This window comes from Aegilops tauschii, chromosome 1 (genome assembly GCF_002575655.3).
Source record: "Aegilops tauschii subsp. strangulata cultivar AL8/78 chromosome 1, Aet v6.0, whole genome shotgun sequence".
In the NCBI taxonomy this organism is placed as follows: Eukaryota; Viridiplantae; Streptophyta; class Magnoliopsida; order Poales; family Poaceae; genus Aegilops; species Aegilops tauschii.
The window spans coordinates 231366135-231384651 of NC_053035.3; the positions used below are offsets into that span (position 1 = coordinate 231366135).

Genomic DNA, 18517 nt, shown 5'->3' on the forward strand with positions numbered 1-18517 from the left:
TTGCTGGCGAGGACATGGGCGGCGCACTCGGACTCGGCCAGCCCGATCTTGTAGAGCTGCTGGCTGATCCGGCATCGGCGGTGGGAGGACGTTTGCGCGGTGGTCCTGGACCGATCCTCGGCCCAGGCCAACGTGAGGTTCGGGTCGGCCCGCACCCGGCACCATGTCCGACTTCGCAAAGGCCGAACGGCGCACCGCATTGGTGCCGCTTGTCCTTGCCGGCCACCATCCAGGTGTGCGAGGAGGAGGCGCCGCCGCCACGTCCGAGGTAGTACAGGAGGTGACCGTGCGCGTTGGCAATCTGCGGGACGGGTGCCTCCTCGACGGTGGCCACGCGCCACCGGGGCGGGGATGGCGGGGCCATCTCCTTGCCGCGCCTGAAGCGGCACAGTGGCAATGATGTCTGGACGAGCCACCCGTACTGGATGCGCTGCGGGGAGGGCGCCTCCATCTTGAGCGTCGTAGAGGTGGGGGCGCCGGCTCCTCCTTGACGCGGTGGCGTGGCATGGAGGGTGGCACCTCTTTGAAGTGGTGGTGCAGCGGCGAGGTCGGTGCCGGACAGCGGTGGAGGACCGACTGCTGGAGCAACAACTCGATCTGCTGCGCATACTCTTCGTCCATCCGCCCGGCTTCGGCGAGGAGGCGCAACTGTTGCTGCTCCTCATCGTCGTCGGAGAACACCACCTCCTCCTTGACCGTGGGCGCCAACGGAGTGGTGGATGCCGACGGACCCGGAGACTGTGGGCGACGGCACCACGATCCGGTAGACCCCGAGGATCCACCTGCCGGCACCGAGAACCACCCGGAGCCGCTGCCGGACTTGCCCATCTCTACGGTGTGCAGACAAGAGGGAAGGATAGGCTGCGGTGCATCGAGCAGACATGAGGTTTGTCGGCGAGGTCGGCCTGCTTAAATAGTCGGACCAGGCCGACTGGCACCTCTTCAATGCGGGCGTAGCAGCCGGATTAGGCTTTTCGGTCACCGCTTTCGCATGAAGCGGTGTCGGTCAGCCGTCCGGTCAAGTCAGTCTGACCGGCATGAATGCAAGTAGGTGATCATCCGTTCGAGTCTGCTCTGAGTGGCAGTGAATGCACGGCGAGGGTTTTGGGTGGGACCACACTGTCGGAGGCCTACACGGCGGACGTCCGGACGCCCGTAGACCTCCAGCTGGTTTGCCTCCAGTTTGCGGGAATTAGGACGCGCGGACTGGTGACTTTTGATGCATGGCGTTGGATGACAGAAAGTGTTCGGACCGTGCTGTCCGGATGTTTAGTGACGTTTTGATGCACGGCGTTGGAGATGCCCTGATAATCTATTCGAGCCGCTTGGCACCAAGCTAAATTGGCTCCTTGTACGGTTCCTTTTGTAACAACTCCCCTGTTAGCCAACTGTTATTAGAGTTATATTCTACCTCTGTTTCCCATTAGAGATATATCTGTGCATGTACGATATCTTGGCTTAGGAACCATGGAAATACACAAAGTTGCTTCTCTAATGAGATAAAAATATGCACTTAGATGGAGTTATTTGTTCATTAATAAGCCAACGCGGTTACTATGTTCTAACACAAAACTACAAGAGTGGTAAGGGCGTATCCAACGCGGGCCATCAAACCGACCGGACTCAGTTTGCCATCGAACGCGTTACCCCATCGGTCCGCGGACGGTCCGGAAGTTCGAAATCCCGCAAACTGGATGCAAACCATGGGGGCTTTGCGAGTGTCCGGACCACTGCCATGTACCCGTCCGCCAGCCCGGTCCCAACCAAAACCCTCTCCACCCGAAAAACCCTCTCCGTGCGAAGCGGTTGCCGCGCATTAATGCCGGTCAGCGCCGCTTCAGAGTGGATGTGACTCCAAAGCATTGATGTCAGTCAGAGCGATGCGATTGGACTAGCGGGCGGTGCTGCTTCAGAGTGGATGTGACTCCAAATCATTGATGTCGGTCAGAGCGACGCGATTGGATGAGCGGGTCGTGCTGCTTCAATGCCGACGCGGCAACCGAGAAACCTACTCCAGCAGATGCATTGAAGTCAGCCTGCTGTGGTTTCCCGTCCCTTTGCCTGGCCTTGCCGTGCCTATTTAAGCAGGTCTCCGGGGCCGTCAACACCTCACAGCACCACTCCTCTTCCTCTCCTCCCGCACCCTCTCCGATCCTCTCCGCTCGAGCGCCGTCCAGACCACCGTGTCCGCACCATGCTAAAATCATGGTTCTCCCCGTTGGCAAGCGGCGGCGGATCTAGATCTTCCTCCGGATCTTGGCGCGCCGCCGTCGCTCTATGGGGCCCTCGACCTGCATGGCCGTCGGCTTCTCCGAGAAGTAGGAGATCTTCATCTCCTCTGGCGACGTGGGGGATCAGCCGTAGTAGCTGCTGCGCATGTACGCGGAGGTGGCGGTCATGGACGATGAGTACGTGCGGCACATGGAGCTTATGATGGAGCAGTCGCTCTGGGACCATGTTCCGGCACCGCCCTCGCCGCCGCCAGTCCGCGTGAAGGACCTTGCCTCACCGCCTCTCAGCCGCATGAAGGCGAAGCCAGCGTCCTACCCGCGAAACCCGCGGCGTCCAAATCGGGTGCCCCGTGAAGGAGAAGCCATCGTCTTCAGCGCGGCGCGACTAGCGCGGCAAGGCCGTGAAGGAGGAGGTGGTGCTGCCGGTGATTGCAAAGGCGCGCGAGCACCTCCTCCACTACCTCGGTGACCACGGTGGCTCCTCGTCGTCGCACGGCGGGAATAGCGCAACGTGGCACGTTGCTCGGTGTTCACCAAGTCTGCCGAGGTGTCGGTATGGGTCCGCGCGGACCCTGACCTCGTGGAGGCCTGGGCCCGTGACAAGTCGGTGACCACTGCGAAGACGGCCGCGCAGCGGCTGCGCCGCCTCGACGGGGAGCTCGCCAAGATCGGCGAGGAGTGGTCTCTCAGCGAGACCGCCGCCGCCGCTGGCAGGGGCAAGGAAGGGCAAGGCTCCCTGGCCAGGGTCGGCGTTGGCCGCGGCGGCCCTCCGCACGACGCAAGAGGAAGTGGAGCGGCTCCTCCGAGAGCGCTAGGCGGCCGGGCAGGGCCCCCGCGCCCTTCCGCCGCCGGAAGGACCACTTCGACGAAAACGATGGCACGGGTTGCAACGACGATGCCGCTAGTCAGGCCGGCCACACGAACGAGGTGACCATCCTAGCTAGTTTAGTCCCTTTTTAGGTTTTAGTTGAATGGATGAAATATCTTCCATTTTATGTAAATTATATCCGAACTTAAGTGAATTTTGTCGTGCTTTCATGAAAAATCATCCGGTTGGTTCAAATTCCCCTTGAAATGTATGCGGGCACTGTTGGATGGCCGGCTCCCGTATCACTATCCACGGACGCGTCCTTAGGCAAATACCGTGTCCGTTTTAGGGGTCCGGATGGAGATGCCCTAAATGGGCATAAAATGGTACTCTCTAGTATAAAGTTGTACTAAAGCAATGACAATTAATATGGATAGAGGGAGTACATAACTTGCCTGCATCAAATTTTTCATCTATACATTCTAAAAATCTAGTATCTTCCCAAGTGATTACTGCTGTGGTCCCCCAACCTGCAAGATGTACAAAAATTATTTAAGTATAGAATCCAAAATCACGGTTGTAGGTCATGTCTCATGTGGTACCAAGACGGAGAGGGACCCAAGCTGTGCAATAATAATAATTATTATACTTGATTTCAGAATTCTAGCACACAAAGACTGCCAAATTCATCCTTAGATTTGGAGTTACTTGTACAAAATCGAAATTCCCTTTATTATCAATTATACTTTTGAACTCGTACAGATAGAAATCCCCACATGTCGAGTTACTTCATCTTTGGCAGCGATATGTTCAAAAGCATGTACAACTTTGAAATATTGTTTCTTTTCTTCAAGAGGAAAATAGTGTGGTTACCAGAATTACTACATATGTATTTCCATGGTACAGATTCTGTACATATCTTCGTCCTCAAACTTGCTTGAGATTTTGTCCTCAAATCACCTAAGGGCCTCTTTGATTTGCAGGTTTAAAAAACACAGGAATAGGAAAAATATAGGATTATCATGTCATGTCCAATTGAAGAATTCTACAGGAATCTGGTTTGTTTGATTGCATCACAGGAAAAGCATAGGATTCTTTTCAAGAGGTTTGAGTGGATGCCAAAATTCCTATGGAATGTAGTACAAATGATTACTTAGGGAAAACCCCTACAGGATCCAAACCTATAAATCAAACAACCAACATAGGAAAGAAAATCCTATGAGAATCCTTTGAATCAAAGAAGTCATAAGACAGCGTAGTAATTCTCCGGCACAGGTTCCGTTCTTAGTTTACATACATATCCTGACAATGCAGATTCTCAACGTGTGTTCCTGACGTTGTCATACTCATGTGGCACAGGGAGATTTGCACATTTCAGTGTTCAATAATTTGAGGTGACTAAGCTGGGGCCTGGGCTAGCACTATCATGCTGATGTAACTTGGCTGAGATGCTCACAGGATCATCAACAACGTGAACATAGAACCTTCGCAATAAATAAATAAATAAATAAATAATGTGAACATAGAAAGGAGGTAAACTAACACAGTTGTATATTTAAAGCACCCTCCCTATGATATGGTAAACTGTTTTCTCTTTTTTTTTGGGCGGAATGATATGGTAAACTGTTGAAGTATAAGAAAATGGCTCTCCTAATTAAAGGTACACCCCTTGGCTACTCTTTTAGAAGTTAGTTTGTTGTTGTTACTTACAGGCTGTTATTTGGGTTTAGTCTTTCATGTTAGAATTTTGAGTTTTTTGACATTTCTGTTGTTTGCTTTATCCTGGAATGGGGCATTCCCCTTGTTAGCAATGAAGAAAAGAGTGCTTTTGCATCTTAAGCTTGTTTTTTAGGAGCCATCTTTTTTTGCAATATTTTTATCTAGAAAGATGATACGAGAACAGCTTGGTATGTCCCTGCAAGCATGCAAAGGGGCAAGCTGCCATCATAATTCAGGCAAGTACAGCCACAAATGTACCTGTTTAGAATGAATGCAGAAACTTGTGTACCTAAAGCATAATACGGGTTGCCTCTTCAGGGCATTGTTTAGTAGTAATAGTACTTTGGTAGACAGATAACAACCGATTTGTGTTCCGTACTTGCAGGGGTGGGGGCAAAGAAAAAGATTGTCTTTCTTTGCCCTGGCAGTTCCAGGATGTGGTTAAAAACAGCTGTTTTATTATGCCCATCAGGAGACAGGATTTTGTCCGTCTTCTCTTTCCTGTACTTGGTGCGCTTTAGAAGAGGGAAAAGACCACAAGTATGTCTAACAATTAGTTTCTCGTACACATCCGCGTAAGCAATACACTGTAGTACACCAGGCAGCCTGCATGCTTGAGAACAACATGCATCCTGTGATCAGTTTAACTATCATCACCATTGGGCATTAGCAACGGAATATTCAAGTGTGCATTATTAAGGGCGGCTTGATGCTGACATCGAAAGACTGGCCTTTCAGTTCAGAGGGAGGTGAGCAAATGCGAGTTATCTATTGAGAGAACAGCACGCAAGAAACAAGGGTGGCTCTAGCTTGATTGGTAAAGACTGGCTGGCTCATTTCCCGTCAGATTAGAGCTGTTGCTAACCCTGGCCCTGGCCAAATTGGTTTTGCTGAAAAATGTCCAAAAGTGAAAAGGAGTAAAAGGGACAACAAAGCCTGATAGAAGACACCAACTAATCTAAACAAATAAAGCAAAAGATAATAGGAGGATAGGACCAGCTGCTGATGAAGTATATGAGCGAACATGACAGCCTTTGTTGTTTCAATCATGCAACTGGTGGACATGTCACCAAAAGAAGCATGACCATTTGGGAAATACGCACCATAATCTCTAGTTGTTGTCCCCCTTAACATGCACTCACCCTACTCCACTTGTACGCTTGCTTGCATGGGAATAGATTTGGCCTATCTACTGTTTCAGAATACTTATAATGGATTCCCTAAAAAATGGATACATAAGGTATTATATAATTGTTAATGATTATATTATTATATAATGTACGTGTTGTATGAGCTGCAACTTTTTAACAAAAAACAATCACCGTTAGAACTGAACTTTGCCAACTGAGCTGTCTGTAAGATTTCTATGCTGGTCAAGTGCATTATCACAAGAAAAGGAACCTCATCTCAACTTTATCTTCTCCTTTCTGTTATTCTGAGTAGCTGTATGATGGTCCCATTACCTTGTATATGACTAAATTTGAGAAATTGTATACCAACGTTTCTCTGACATCATCGGCATATCTTTGTCAGGGATTTTCTTTTTGCTAGCATGCGCTCTGAAATAAGCATCCCTGTGGAGTTTTCCGCTGCTGACAGGGAGATGCTGCTGCACTTGGAAGCTTGCAAGAACGAACGCAGGTACAGAAGATAATTTAATTCACTCTGCAGACTCATACGTTTTGGTACCACATGACATGTTTTCTTGTCCCTGAAGAATATTGTACTTGCATTCTGCCGTTATGCTCGGAAAGTTCTTTTTTAATAAATAAAGTGGTAGAACTATATATTATGTCTTTCATAATTATTCCTTCAACAAGAAACAACATATATTACTATAATAATGTGGTAGGCTAAATACTTTTTTTTAACACAGTACAATCGCAGATGCCCACATACATGCACATACAATCACCGCTATGAACGCATGCTCACATGCACACCCTACCCTATGAGCACCTCCGGGATACTGAGTCGGCATCACATCTTAAGATTGATGAAGTCACCACAGGCGCCTCATGGTCGACCCGAACGTCTCCTCCCACTTAATATCTTTGTCGGTTAGCACCACCGAATTCCATTGGTGTACTGGGTCAGGTGATAGTACTTGACACCACGGAAGGGGAGAAAAGGACGGCGTGGGTCGTTCTTTGTTGGCATGGAAAAACTTGAGCCAGCCGTAGTAGGAGTAGGTCAGGACCACCATTGTACTCCTCTACCAGCCGGACATATGCAAGACGATGCGCTTGGTGAGGCTATAAAGCCCAAATCTCCTTGGGCCCCGGCCACACCACACCGTGCCTTTCCATCCTCCCAATACCAAGTAGAGTAGTTCCAAAAACTAAAGGGGGGAGGGGCCTGAGTGGAAAGGGTATGCCTGCTCTTTTCCATACACATTTGTGTTCATCAATGGCCGAGGGGGATCTCGTCTCACCAGGCCGCAAGTGGGGTGAAAAAGGGAGATCTAGGCAGGACTTGGTGGCCCGCCTTTTGTTTTCTCCACGAGGACGAGCTAGCAGGCACCTAGCTCGTGGATTGGAGAGCCCAAAGTTATCTGAAATGGTCTCAGATCTTGGGGAAGATCACACATTGTGTACTCTCCACTCACTCAGCCGGCAATGCGGCATTTTGTTACTTGCATGATGCCATCCTGACTCTGCCCCTGCTTCAGGAGATCGGGTTGGTCTATGGTGAAGTGGTCACCAGGAATACATTTCCCCCTCTCTCCCAAAGAAATGTGTGTCATTTCGTCTTAATTAGTGACTACAAGTCTTGCAACCAAAACGACCAGCAAAACATGAAACCAAGAGCCAGCTATATAACTACAAAAGAAAGAGGAAACTAATACCCAAAGCCAAAACTGTACAGCTAACCAACTCGAGTGGCTCTTATTTTCTCTGTTGCTTCAAGCTTATTCTTGCCTCCCTTTACCAAATAGGGTTTCCCCTGGCTTTATATATATAAAACACTCATCATCGAGCCAACCGACCAAACACACCGATACAGACAGATGCCACCATCCACACACACCCAAGGCATGATACAAAGACGCTGAGAGCAGCCACACTATCCCAAACAACTCCCAAGACAACAACAGATGAACAATAAGCATCCTCTCCGGATGGCTCCTCCACTTCCCCACCACCACCAGAGCCGGATTAGATATTCTCTACCTCGCCGCCACCGCCGTTTATGTGTTGTGAGTGCCTCATTTCTGTGTTGGGCTTGTTGTGTTGTGCCCACAGCTGAACCTTGTGTAGTGTTTGTGTGCGTGTGTGTTGGACCTTGCCTGCGGTGGCGTTGTGTGTGCGTGTTGTTCGGATGGTACCTTGTTGACTTTGTGCTCGGTGGTTTGCTTTATTTATAAAGCGGGACGCAAGCCTTTTTCGGTAAAATAAGCATCACTATGGAGTCGCCGGGGTCCTCAACCGTGGACAAGCCACCGTGAAGAGACGAAGCCGAGCATGACGACCCATGGGCTCCAAGGCGGCGTCTTCAGAAAGGGAGCGACACCGGAGCACCGCCACCGCCCAATCCGTAGGTCAGGGTTTCCCTTGGAGCACCACAGTGAATGGCGAGTACCGGCGATGACGCCTCCAAGAAGGGGACGACGTTAGAACGCCGCCACCGCCGACCTGACAAGTCAGAACGGGTTTTCACCCCGGCCAACGCTCACCGTCACCCAATGAGGCACGGTCGACCGCACCACCGGCATCGGACGTCACACCCTGGGAACCATGCCACCCGCACAACCATGGTCGCCAGACAGCGCCTGAGCCGCGTGTTCCGCCCCCGAGCGCCGCGGCTCCCGCCACCAAGGCCGCCGCCCCGGCATCCATGGCATCCACTCCATCCCTGCCCCAGGCTCGTAACCAAGACGATAGAGGATACGGTCAGGAAGGTCCCTCCTTTCGAACCTCCGAACAGCCCCCAGGTCCATGCCCCGCCTCTGACCTACACCGCCCCGCCTTGCCCCACCCGAGCTCCCCGGTGGCATGCTTCCACAAGACGGGAGGCAAGGATGCCACCGTGGCCCCCTGGCGCCGGAGCGTCCCTTGACGGTGAACAAAGTTGGGAAAAGTCCAGCCCATCGACGCCTCTTGCACAAACACAGCTTGGGGATGGAGGGGAACCACCTCACGAGCCGCTCACCAACGGACCAACGTAGGAGATGCCTAGCCGCCGCCATGAAACGACCCAGACCACCGCCATGGGCCACCACCACGTCGTGGGAGCCCACATTTGCGCCGGGACCCCGAGGGTCGACCCTGAGCCGCCCGCCAGCAACCATGGGCCTGCCCGAGCGGATCTGACTGGCAGCCACCGCACTCTGCAGCAGCTGCCGGCGAGCCACCGCGGTCCACGGCCAGAGCCACAGCCCCACCAGGATGCAGCCAGCCCCCGCGACTCCCGTCATCAAACGCCTGCCAGATTTGGATCCTGGCCAGGGCCGCCGCCGCTGGGCACGCTCCACCTCCGCCAGCACGGGCATGTGCCCTCGCAGTCACCATGAAGCCCTCCACGCCGAGGTCCTGCCGCCGGCACTGCCTCGCCCCCAAAGCGATGTGCCCCCGCACGTAGTAGACATCCCGCACCGCCCACCACCGCACGAAGAGGAGAGGACCCCCCCCCCCCCCCCCCTCCCGAGGGGAGGGGAGGTGGGGGCTAGAAGGTGCGGCGGCTAGGGTTTCCCCTCGTTGCTCGCGGGAGTGACGTGGGAAGGGGGGTGACTTCTCGCTCTCCAATGTCATTTAAAACCACTTGGTGTGACATGCTTCTTTATTCGTTGTTCGTTTGCAAGGTGAAACCACTTATTCTTGCCTCCCTCTAGAAAAATAGTATTTGTGGTGTGACATGCTTTGTTGTTCGTTTGCAAGGTCTAAGGTAGATCACAATACGATTATCAATGGAGCTTTTATTGCTTTATTATGTGAGTAATGGAACTTATTTCGTGCCACTTGGTAGACAACTAGAGTATGTTTCAACGTAGAGGTCATGCCATAACTTGTTCTTTCATGACAAAACTTTACTGGAGATGCCTTTATCAAAGTATAATTTCGGTCACTGCTTTTTTTCCGAAAAGAATTTCGGTCACTGCTGATCGAGCACTTCTATCTTGGGATTTTATAAAGGGAACTTTAATGCTGTAGAGGAGCAGTTGTGCTAGATATTGACTACACGTTCATATGTGATATGATGATTGGAAGGCTGTGGTGGTGAGCTAGGGAGCATATTGGAAGAAATCTCTGCCGATTCTGTATTTATCGTTTTTTTCTGAAAGACCTTGCATCCATCTGTGGACAGACAGTTTCAACTATTTGACACTATTCCAGGATTCTATTCTTGACATGCAAATGACCTGACTTTTTTTTTTGGAGAAATCTAACTAGATTATATTCTCTTCACATTTAGGCAGCAGTTTGCGTTAGATGAACACAAGGCTAAACACACGATACACATTTGTGTAAATCACAGAGGAAGAGCAATAAGGATAGCAAACTATGTGAAAGAGTATCAGAAGAAAAGATCTAGTTACCTCTGTAGCCGTATTTACTGTATCTAATGTTTAGGGAACCCATTCATATATATAGTAGTAGTAGTAGCAGCAAGTGGCCTCTGCTCAGTACACATTGGGGAAGGATGAAAATAGGAGATAAATATTGCACTTAGTCGAGTCAATTAAGTTGGACACATCATCCCATTGCCAGAAGATTAGCAACCCCTTGTTTGTTGAACTAGATAAATCCCCGCGCGTTGCTGCGGGAATACATAGGATCAATTTACATGTAGTGAATAAGAGTAGTTCGACTAACAATATGATAGGTTAAAGATAAAAATCGATGAGGGATTTAATTCACATCAATTTCTGCATAGTATGCATGTTTTCCCAATTAGGGGGCATTTTTTGGGTCATGTTAGGTAGTATCCTAGGTAATGACTAATGTGGTTTATTGATTAGGGTAGAAGCAATATGCAAAAAAAGAAGATGTGAACCACTTAAATAGAGATATTTTTTCCATCCATACCACCGGTATCAGCCATAAGTAGCCAACCGCAAAAATTTGCTTGGGAGGCAAAGCATGTTCAATTTCTGATAATTGTGGTCACCGTGGTTTATTCGCGGTCACATATTCCTTTTTTTTGCGGGTGACATATTGTTATATGAGGCAGGTTCAAACTCTACCAAATAGCAATAGCTAATAGCTAACTCATATAACATTCTAGGGAAGGGAGCAACATATAAATCTTACTACTTCCTAAGAAATTTCTTAGGTTGTTGAGGCATTCTGCAAGCATCTCATTAGCAGGCAGTATTGCTGGTTGAATAAAATAAAATTGTACAACTGAACGCATCGGCTGCTAAGTTTTCAAAACAAAACACGGGAGGTTAGTGTAATTAAGCACATGCACAACCTTGATGTAAAAAAAAGCACACACACAACCTTTGTTTGATTTTTCTTCATTGACAGACCCGCATGTAGCATGCATATGGAATATAATGTCAAAAAGAGGGAAAAAAGCATACGAAGGAGCCATATGCGCTGCACATAGATGGGTATTGATGGAGAAGAAACATCTGCTGCCATGGTGGAGGGAGGCGAAAGGGGCAATATCGATGGGGTTTGGCCTACAACATCATAGATGAATCCATGATGATTGGCGGCATCGATTGCTCCTTCCCACGGAAACTATGGAATGGATCCGAGACGAACGCCAACACAGGGAGGATAGAAAGAGCTCTGGCCTGCCTACAATCATGATGAGACAACAACAATGGCAGGAATGGAGGCAATGATATGTGATCTTGTGAGGGAGGAGGCATGGGAGGGACGTGGAGAGAAATTGAACATATATATACATGGAAGGGAAGTGGGTCGAGAATGGAAGGGGAGAAGACACCCTCAATCTGTGAAGGAGGCCAACCTGTTCGTCTGTCTTCCGAATTATTCAAGTGCCCAGTTACTCACCCTTCATGTTGCTTAGTTTATTCACCTCCCCATGAAGCCAACGGGCTGAGAGGAATGGACTCTCCCATGCGTGAAATCAGTCAACTAACTCCCATAATTATTGCCCGGTTTATTGTCCTCCCCATGCAGCCTGGGCTGGGAGGAATAGACTCTCCATATAATGCTTAAAATTACCCAACTATTAACTCGCGTAAATATTGCCCGTTTATTCACCTCCCATGCTGCCAACGGCCCGAGAGAATTATTCAAGTGCCCGGTTACTCACCCTTCATGTTGCTTAGTTTATTCACCTCCCCATGAAGCCAACGGGATGAGAGGAATGGACCTTCCCTTGATGCGTGAAATCAGTCAACTAACTCCCATAATTATTGCCCGGTTTATTGTCCTTCCCATGCAGCCTGGGCTGGGAGGAATAGACTCTCCATATAATGCTTAAAATTACCCAACTATTAACTCGCGTAAATATTGCCCGTTTATTCACCTCCCATGCTGCCAACGGCCCGAGAGAATTATTCAAGTGCCCGGTTACTCACCCTTCATGTTGCTTAGTTTATTCACCTCCCCATGAAGCCAACGGGATGAGAGGAATGGACTTTCCCTTGATGCGTGAAATCAGTCAACTAACTCCCATAATTATTGCCCGGTTTATTGTCCTCCCCATGCAACCCGGGCTGGGAGGAATAGACTCTCCATATAATGCTTAAAATTACCCAACTATTAACTCGCGTAAATATTGTCCGTTTATTCACCTCCCATGCAGCCAACGGCCCGAGAGAATAGACTTCCTGAGATTATACGTACATGCATGGGCTGCTGATGTGGATAATGTGCATGTAAGAGAAATACTATAACAGGGATGACGTGGCACATCGGTGATGTGGACAGTATGCATGGTGAAAGAATAGGGAGTAGTGGGGAGCAACTTCTTAAGAATGGTAGATAACCAGAAGTCAACCATTTTTTTGGTCCTGAGCCATGTGTGTGTGTTTCTTAAAGGTGTCCTGCAAGCTCTTTTTTTAAATATATATTAGAAGCCCTTGTCCATTGTTAAGGCAGTAAGCATTTGGTTTTGGTGAAGATTTTGTACAAATGGACTTGTCCCTTTAGTCTACTTGCATGTCATCGATCTTATTAGTTAACGGACGCATGGTAATCTACAAAAAATTGCATGCTTGACAGCACTTGAAAATTGAGGGGGAGAAAAGTGGGAGCCGATGAAATAGAATCACATGGAGCTGACTTAAGTATGATTCCGAAACAGAAAAGGGGTGCAGTCAGTGTGATCTACATTGTCTTTGTCCTTCCTTTTGACAGGAGTGCACTCTTCCCTCATTTATATTGTGCTGGTTTGTTTCAGCTGCTTCCGCGCGCGCGCGTGTGTGAGTGTGTGTGAGAGAGAGAGACTGCTGAGGGGGCACATGGTGGCCTTTTTTTGGGTATGTGACAGCTTCTCCCTTTAGTCTTTTAGTGCTTCCTTTTATCTCCTCATCAAGGGAAACCCCTTTCAAAACCTCATCAGCTGTTGAGTGAGTGAGTTCCTTCCTTCTCATACTCCTTTAAGACCCCTCCCTCTTCCCTGCTCATCCCTTTCTTCTTCATTCACCCTCTCTCTCTCTCTCTCTCGCCTTTGCCCAAAAGCCATATAATGCGCTGCTGATCCCTTCTTCTAGCCAGCCTCCACAATAGCAATACACCTCGCGGTGATACACACGCACACGCCTTTCTTCTTTTACCAGCGTCCAAGAATCAGTCACTCACTGCGCGCCATGGAGATTGCCATGGTATGCACAAGAGTTAACCTCCTCATCCTCATCCTCTCCCTCTGCTCGCCATACAAGTTCATCCAGAGCCCCATGGACTTTGGCCCCTTGAACCTGCTCCCCACCACCATCGCTGCGTCCAGTGACTTCGGTAGGATCCTCTTCCACTCCCCGTCCGCTGTGTTGAAGCCCCAGTCCCCAAGGGACATCTCTCTGCTTCTTAGCTTCCTCTCCGCCTCGTCTCTAGGCAAGGTGACAGTGGCGGCCAGGGGTGCGGGTCACTCCATTCATGGACAGGCCCAGGCCCTAGATGGCATTGTGGTGGAGATGCGCTCCTTGCCTGCTGAGATAGAGCTGCACAAAGGAGGAGAAGGAGATGTTTCCTATGCTGATGTGAGCGGTGGAGCCATGTGGATAGAGCTCCTGGAGCAGAGCTTGAAGGCTGGGCTGGCTCCAAGGTCCTGGACTGATTACCTCTACATCACCATTGGTGGGACTCTGTCCAATGCCGGCATCAGCGGGCAGACATTCAAGCACGGGCCTCAGATTAGCAATGTTCTACAGCTGGAGGTAGTCACAGGTACGATAAGAGATGCATGCTGAGGGGGCAAAAAAAAGGACAAGATCTTCTTATTTGGCTTTTGGCTCTGTCTCCCTTGGCCAACAACATCTTGGTTGCTGACGGGCAGTAGATTTTGTGCTCCTCTTTGGTTAACAGGCAGGGGAGAGACCGTGACATGCTCGCCCACCAAGAACGCAGAGCTGTTCAGCGCTGTTCTGGGAGGCCTTGGCCAGTTTGGCATCATAACTAGGGCAAGGATCCTGCTGCAGGAAGCTCCACAGAAAGTATGTATGCAGCGTTACACCCGTCTTGTTCTCATTAGTGTATTGTAAGCCTGTGCCATGCATAGATGATTAATCGGGTTTTGGATCGACTTCATTCAGGTGAAGTGGGTGAGGGCCTTCTACGACGATTTCGGCACCTTCACCAAAGACCAGGAGCTGCTGGTGTCGATGCCGGATATGGTGGACTACGTAGAAGGTTTCATCGTCTTGAATGAACAGTCGCTTCACAGCTCCTCCATCGCCTTCCCTGCAAATATGGACTTCAGCCCAGATTTTGGCACCAAGGGCAGTCCTAAGATCTACTACTGCATAGAGTTTGCGGTTCATGATTACCAGCGCAAGAATACCAATGTGGAACAGGTAAGTTTTTTTTCTTTTTCTGTGTACTTGTCAAGGCTTGGGAATGAATGATCGAGTGTGTGTGCATGTGTTTATTTTCAGGTGGTGGAAGCCATCTCAGTGCAGATGAGCCACATAGCGTCCCACCTGTACAGTGTGGAGGTGTCCTACTTTGATTTCCTCAACAGGGTGAGGATGGAGGAGATGAGCCTGAGGAGCAGCGGGCTCTGGGAGGTGCACCACCCGTGGCTCAACATGTTCGTGCCCAAGGCCGGGATCAGGGACCTGAGGGACCTTCTCATGGACAACATCTCACCGGATAACTTTGAGGGGCTCATCCTCATCTATCCACTCCTCAGAGACAAGTAAGCTGTGTGTGCTCCTAATCAACGCAATGTATTGTAGACATTACATTAAGATATCGCAACTTGGGGCTGGGGGGCACATCAATACGTGGAAGCATTGTTTATAGAAGAAAATATTATCTACCGATTCTTTAACTAACCTTGTTTGTGACCGCTGCGTTAGCTTCCAAGCAGTCCAAGTTGGACAAGCCTTTCTCCGCATCATTTTCGTCTAGTAACGAGTTCTTTTCTGTATAACCAAAGTGCTGAGAAATTAATCAGCTCTGCTCACCGGGCATGAGATAGTCCCTTTTGGCATTCGCATGCTGCCCCATTTTCTACCATCTATACTGATATAGCAGGCAGTACAGGCCTGAGAACATATCATTTATTCCATATTTCTACGTGGGGCACCATTCTGCTCTTCTTTGGTAGCACCTGCTGTGGTTTTCATGCATAGCATTCATGATTTGGGTGTGTTCTCTTGTACAGTATATTGTAAAGGTCTGGAAGAGAACGTATTATCTTTGATAAATGATGTGTGATGTATCCTTCTGTGCGCCTAGCCGCCTACTTAGGGTCTTCATTAGTATACAGGCATCTTGGTCCCAACACTCTTCTTTTCATAAGAAATAAAAAATGCTCACTCGCCTTTACTATGGAGTGGGTATAGAGGGCAGAAAAGTTGCAGCCCTGCTTTGTACTAACATTGGACACAACACACACACACACAAAAATGAGAATATTAGATCGGTCGGTTGTTTAATGCTGCGAACTCTTCTTATTGGAAAGTTCTATGTATGTCTACAATATTTCTGGTAGAAAGTCCACACCTACAGTGCCTTTGTTGGTCGATTGTTGCATGCTTGTGAATGATTGTTTCATGTTTTGTGGGTCCTTCAAATAGAATGACATCTGTCGCCAGCATTGTATGATTTAACTCAAACTATAGCTTTGGCTCAATGAGTGGCATCTTCTTTATTTGATCAAACCTTTGTTAATTACAGGGAGATATGTAAGCAAAGATACTTGCTCTCTCCTTAAAAGAAAAGAAACTGAGATTTGTCCTGAAGTTAAAAAAATGCAATTTGGTTTATTTACGCTCAGATAAGATAAGCTTATCGCAATGCATTATAAACAATAACTGCCATCCAGGTCAAACATCAGCATGTAAGCTCTTTTAATTGGGATAAAACTAATATTTGACTAGCTACAAATTTATTTGCTTTGATGCATAACGTTGTTCACAAGTCACACATTCTGTATGTTTTAAGATTCATTGACCTCACATTCAAGTATTTGCAAGGTGTCACTTCTACCAAGAAGTTTATACTAGTTTACCTGCAAGATGGCTTTCAAAACAAGTCAACTATTAGCTGATTGAGCCTTAGCAAAAGATCTAGCTTGTGACCTACGGTTCATGTTCAATGTACTGAACTAGTTTAATAGGCCCAGTGTAGACTTGTCTCTATAAACATTTAAACAGAGACATTTCTGAGTCAGGATACACCGAACTGCAGGATGTCAACTATATAATTTTCTTCTCCTTGTGTTCTTATCCAGGTCATGATCTGGCAGTTGCTGAGATATATCATTTAACTGTTACTCTGTTAATCTTGCAGGTGGGGCACTAACACATCCGTTGTGCTACCGGATTCCGGGTCCACGGAGCAGGTGATGTACGTGGTTGGCATTCTCCGTTCTGCAAACCCTGATGAAGGATGCTCCCACCACTGCCTGCAAGAGCTTCTCCGCCGTCATCGCCACATAGCTGACACCGCCGGAGTGCGCATCGGCGCAAAACAGTACTTGGCTCACCATCCAACTCCGGCTGGCTGGCACCAACACTTTGGCCCGCGTTGGGAGCGGTTCGTGGAGCGCAAAAACCGGTTTGACCCGCTGTCCATCCTCGGGCCAGGCCAAGGTATATTCCCCAAGGGCAGCACTGGGGTTTATGCAAGCTGACAGCATGAATTTTCGCGGCCATTCATCGGTGGTAAAATAAGTGATATAGTTAGGTGACTAAGGTGGGATCCTGTTCTTTCTCTTTCGTAGCTCTTTTCGGGCTGTTTCCTCGGCATTTTGAGGCATGGGTTGGATTATTATGGTGGGGGTGGATCCTGGGAAAACTCAGTGGTTGTGAATACCACTGGGAATTTTGGAACTCTGTACAGGCTGAGGAAGCACAGCTCTAGGGATAGAGATAGTGATTCTGTTCGATCTGTATGTTGCCATTAGGATTGTTGCTATTGTTCTCACTTTCATTCCCACAAGTATGAAACTCTCCGCACTCGACTCGTTTGGGCATCGCTGGTTCATTTGTGCTTTCGGCTGACCTTTCATAAAACTTGAAGAGTTAAATCAGAACCCAAGATGATATGCTTACGAATTTACAGAGTGAGCTTCTGAGATTCTTCTAAAATCATTGCTGTGAATTATACACCCTGTCCATCTGATATTCTTATCATTACTTTTGTCTGATGTTGGTCTAATGTCTGTTTAGTTCATTGTGACCGACTCTTTCTTTCCCAAACAGGGCCAAAATATTTACCTCATCCATTAATTAAGTTTTACTTTTTTTCGCAAAGGATCAAATCTTTTATAAAAGTTCACCGGAAGTACAAAGCATCTTAAACATAATAAAAATTACATTGAGATTCCAAAACCACTGAACGACCGCTACTGCTGCCAGAACGAACTGCCGACGTGCCGTTGTCGCCGCTCCTCTACCGGAGTCGGCTTGACCTTTTCAATGACAGGCAGGAAGTCTTTGTGCACGTGCCCCTAAGAACCAGCGCCTGGAGCCGTGTCGTCGCCTTTGAACCCTTGCATAAATCTAAAGCATCTGACAGCAAATCTCGCCACATGACGAGAAATCATAACACCGCCGCTCCAAGGAGATGGCAGGAATCTACGCAGAAGTTCCGTTGACCACAGCCAGACAGACGAACTCGGGGAGGATCGAAGTCCGAAGACAAAATCGAAGAAGAAGCGTCACTATTTCCCCGAGCACCGCACTCGCTGGGACTAAAAAACCCTAACCTAAACTACCAACTAGAGCAGAAGCACCGGGATTCCCGTCACCGTCACCGACCGCCGGGGTGGTAGGCGAAGGGGAGGCGAATCCACGGACTCGCCGGTGAAGCCTGCAGGGGAAAGTTTGTCCTAGCTGCCTAGGGATAAGGGGTAACGAGAGTAAGTCGTTAGGCGCGTCGTATCCATTATTTAAGTAAGAAGACGAGAGTTTGAGTAGAAGGAAAAAAAATGTTACAACAGTGTCATTACTCTCCTGGCATGATTCTTTCCAAACGCATTGCACACATGATGATCCCGAGGCTTGCTTCCTTCTTGATAGCTTGTAGTAGTGTCGGAGGTGAAGGGCTTTAGTTACGAAAAATCTGTCTTTCACTCCATATGGTCCAGTTGGTGAGCATGGTGATAGATGCTATCACCTTTCTATTTGGCTTCATCTCTCTAGACATGTTAATCCACCAATTCTTCA

General features: G+C 48.5%; 1 protein-coding gene across 1 annotated transcript; it reads left to right on the top strand.

Moving 5' to 3' along the window:
- Positions 1–13247: 13247 nt before the first annotated feature.
- On the top strand, positions 13248–17408 carry LOC109759733 (cytokinin dehydrogenase 3). The gene is made up of 5 exons (XM_020318574.4): positions 13248–14066; positions 14205–14332; positions 14432–14692; positions 14774–15036; positions 16638–17408. Exons 1-5 carry the CDS (start codon positions 13493–13495, stop codon positions 16978–16980), a joined length of 1569 nt encoding a protein of 522 aa, XP_020174163.1. The 5' UTR covers positions 13248–13492; the 3' UTR covers positions 16981–17408.
- The last annotated feature ends 1109 nt before the right edge of the window (positions 17409–18517 follow it).

Bases quoted from the DNA above. Each gene is read 5' to 3' on its own strand.
- LOC109759733 (XM_020318574.4), top strand. From the start codon at position 13,493: ATGGAGATTGCCATGGTATGCACAAGAGTTAACCTCCTCATCCTCATC. The intron at 14,693-14,773 runs GTAAGTTTTTTT...GTTTATTTTCAG, and splicing joins AGAATACCAATGTGGAACAG to GTGGTGGAAGCCATCTCAGT. The intron at 15,037-16,637 runs GTAAGCTGTGTG...TTAATCTTGCAG, and splicing joins TATCCACTCCTCAGAGACAA to GTGGGGCACTAACACATCCG.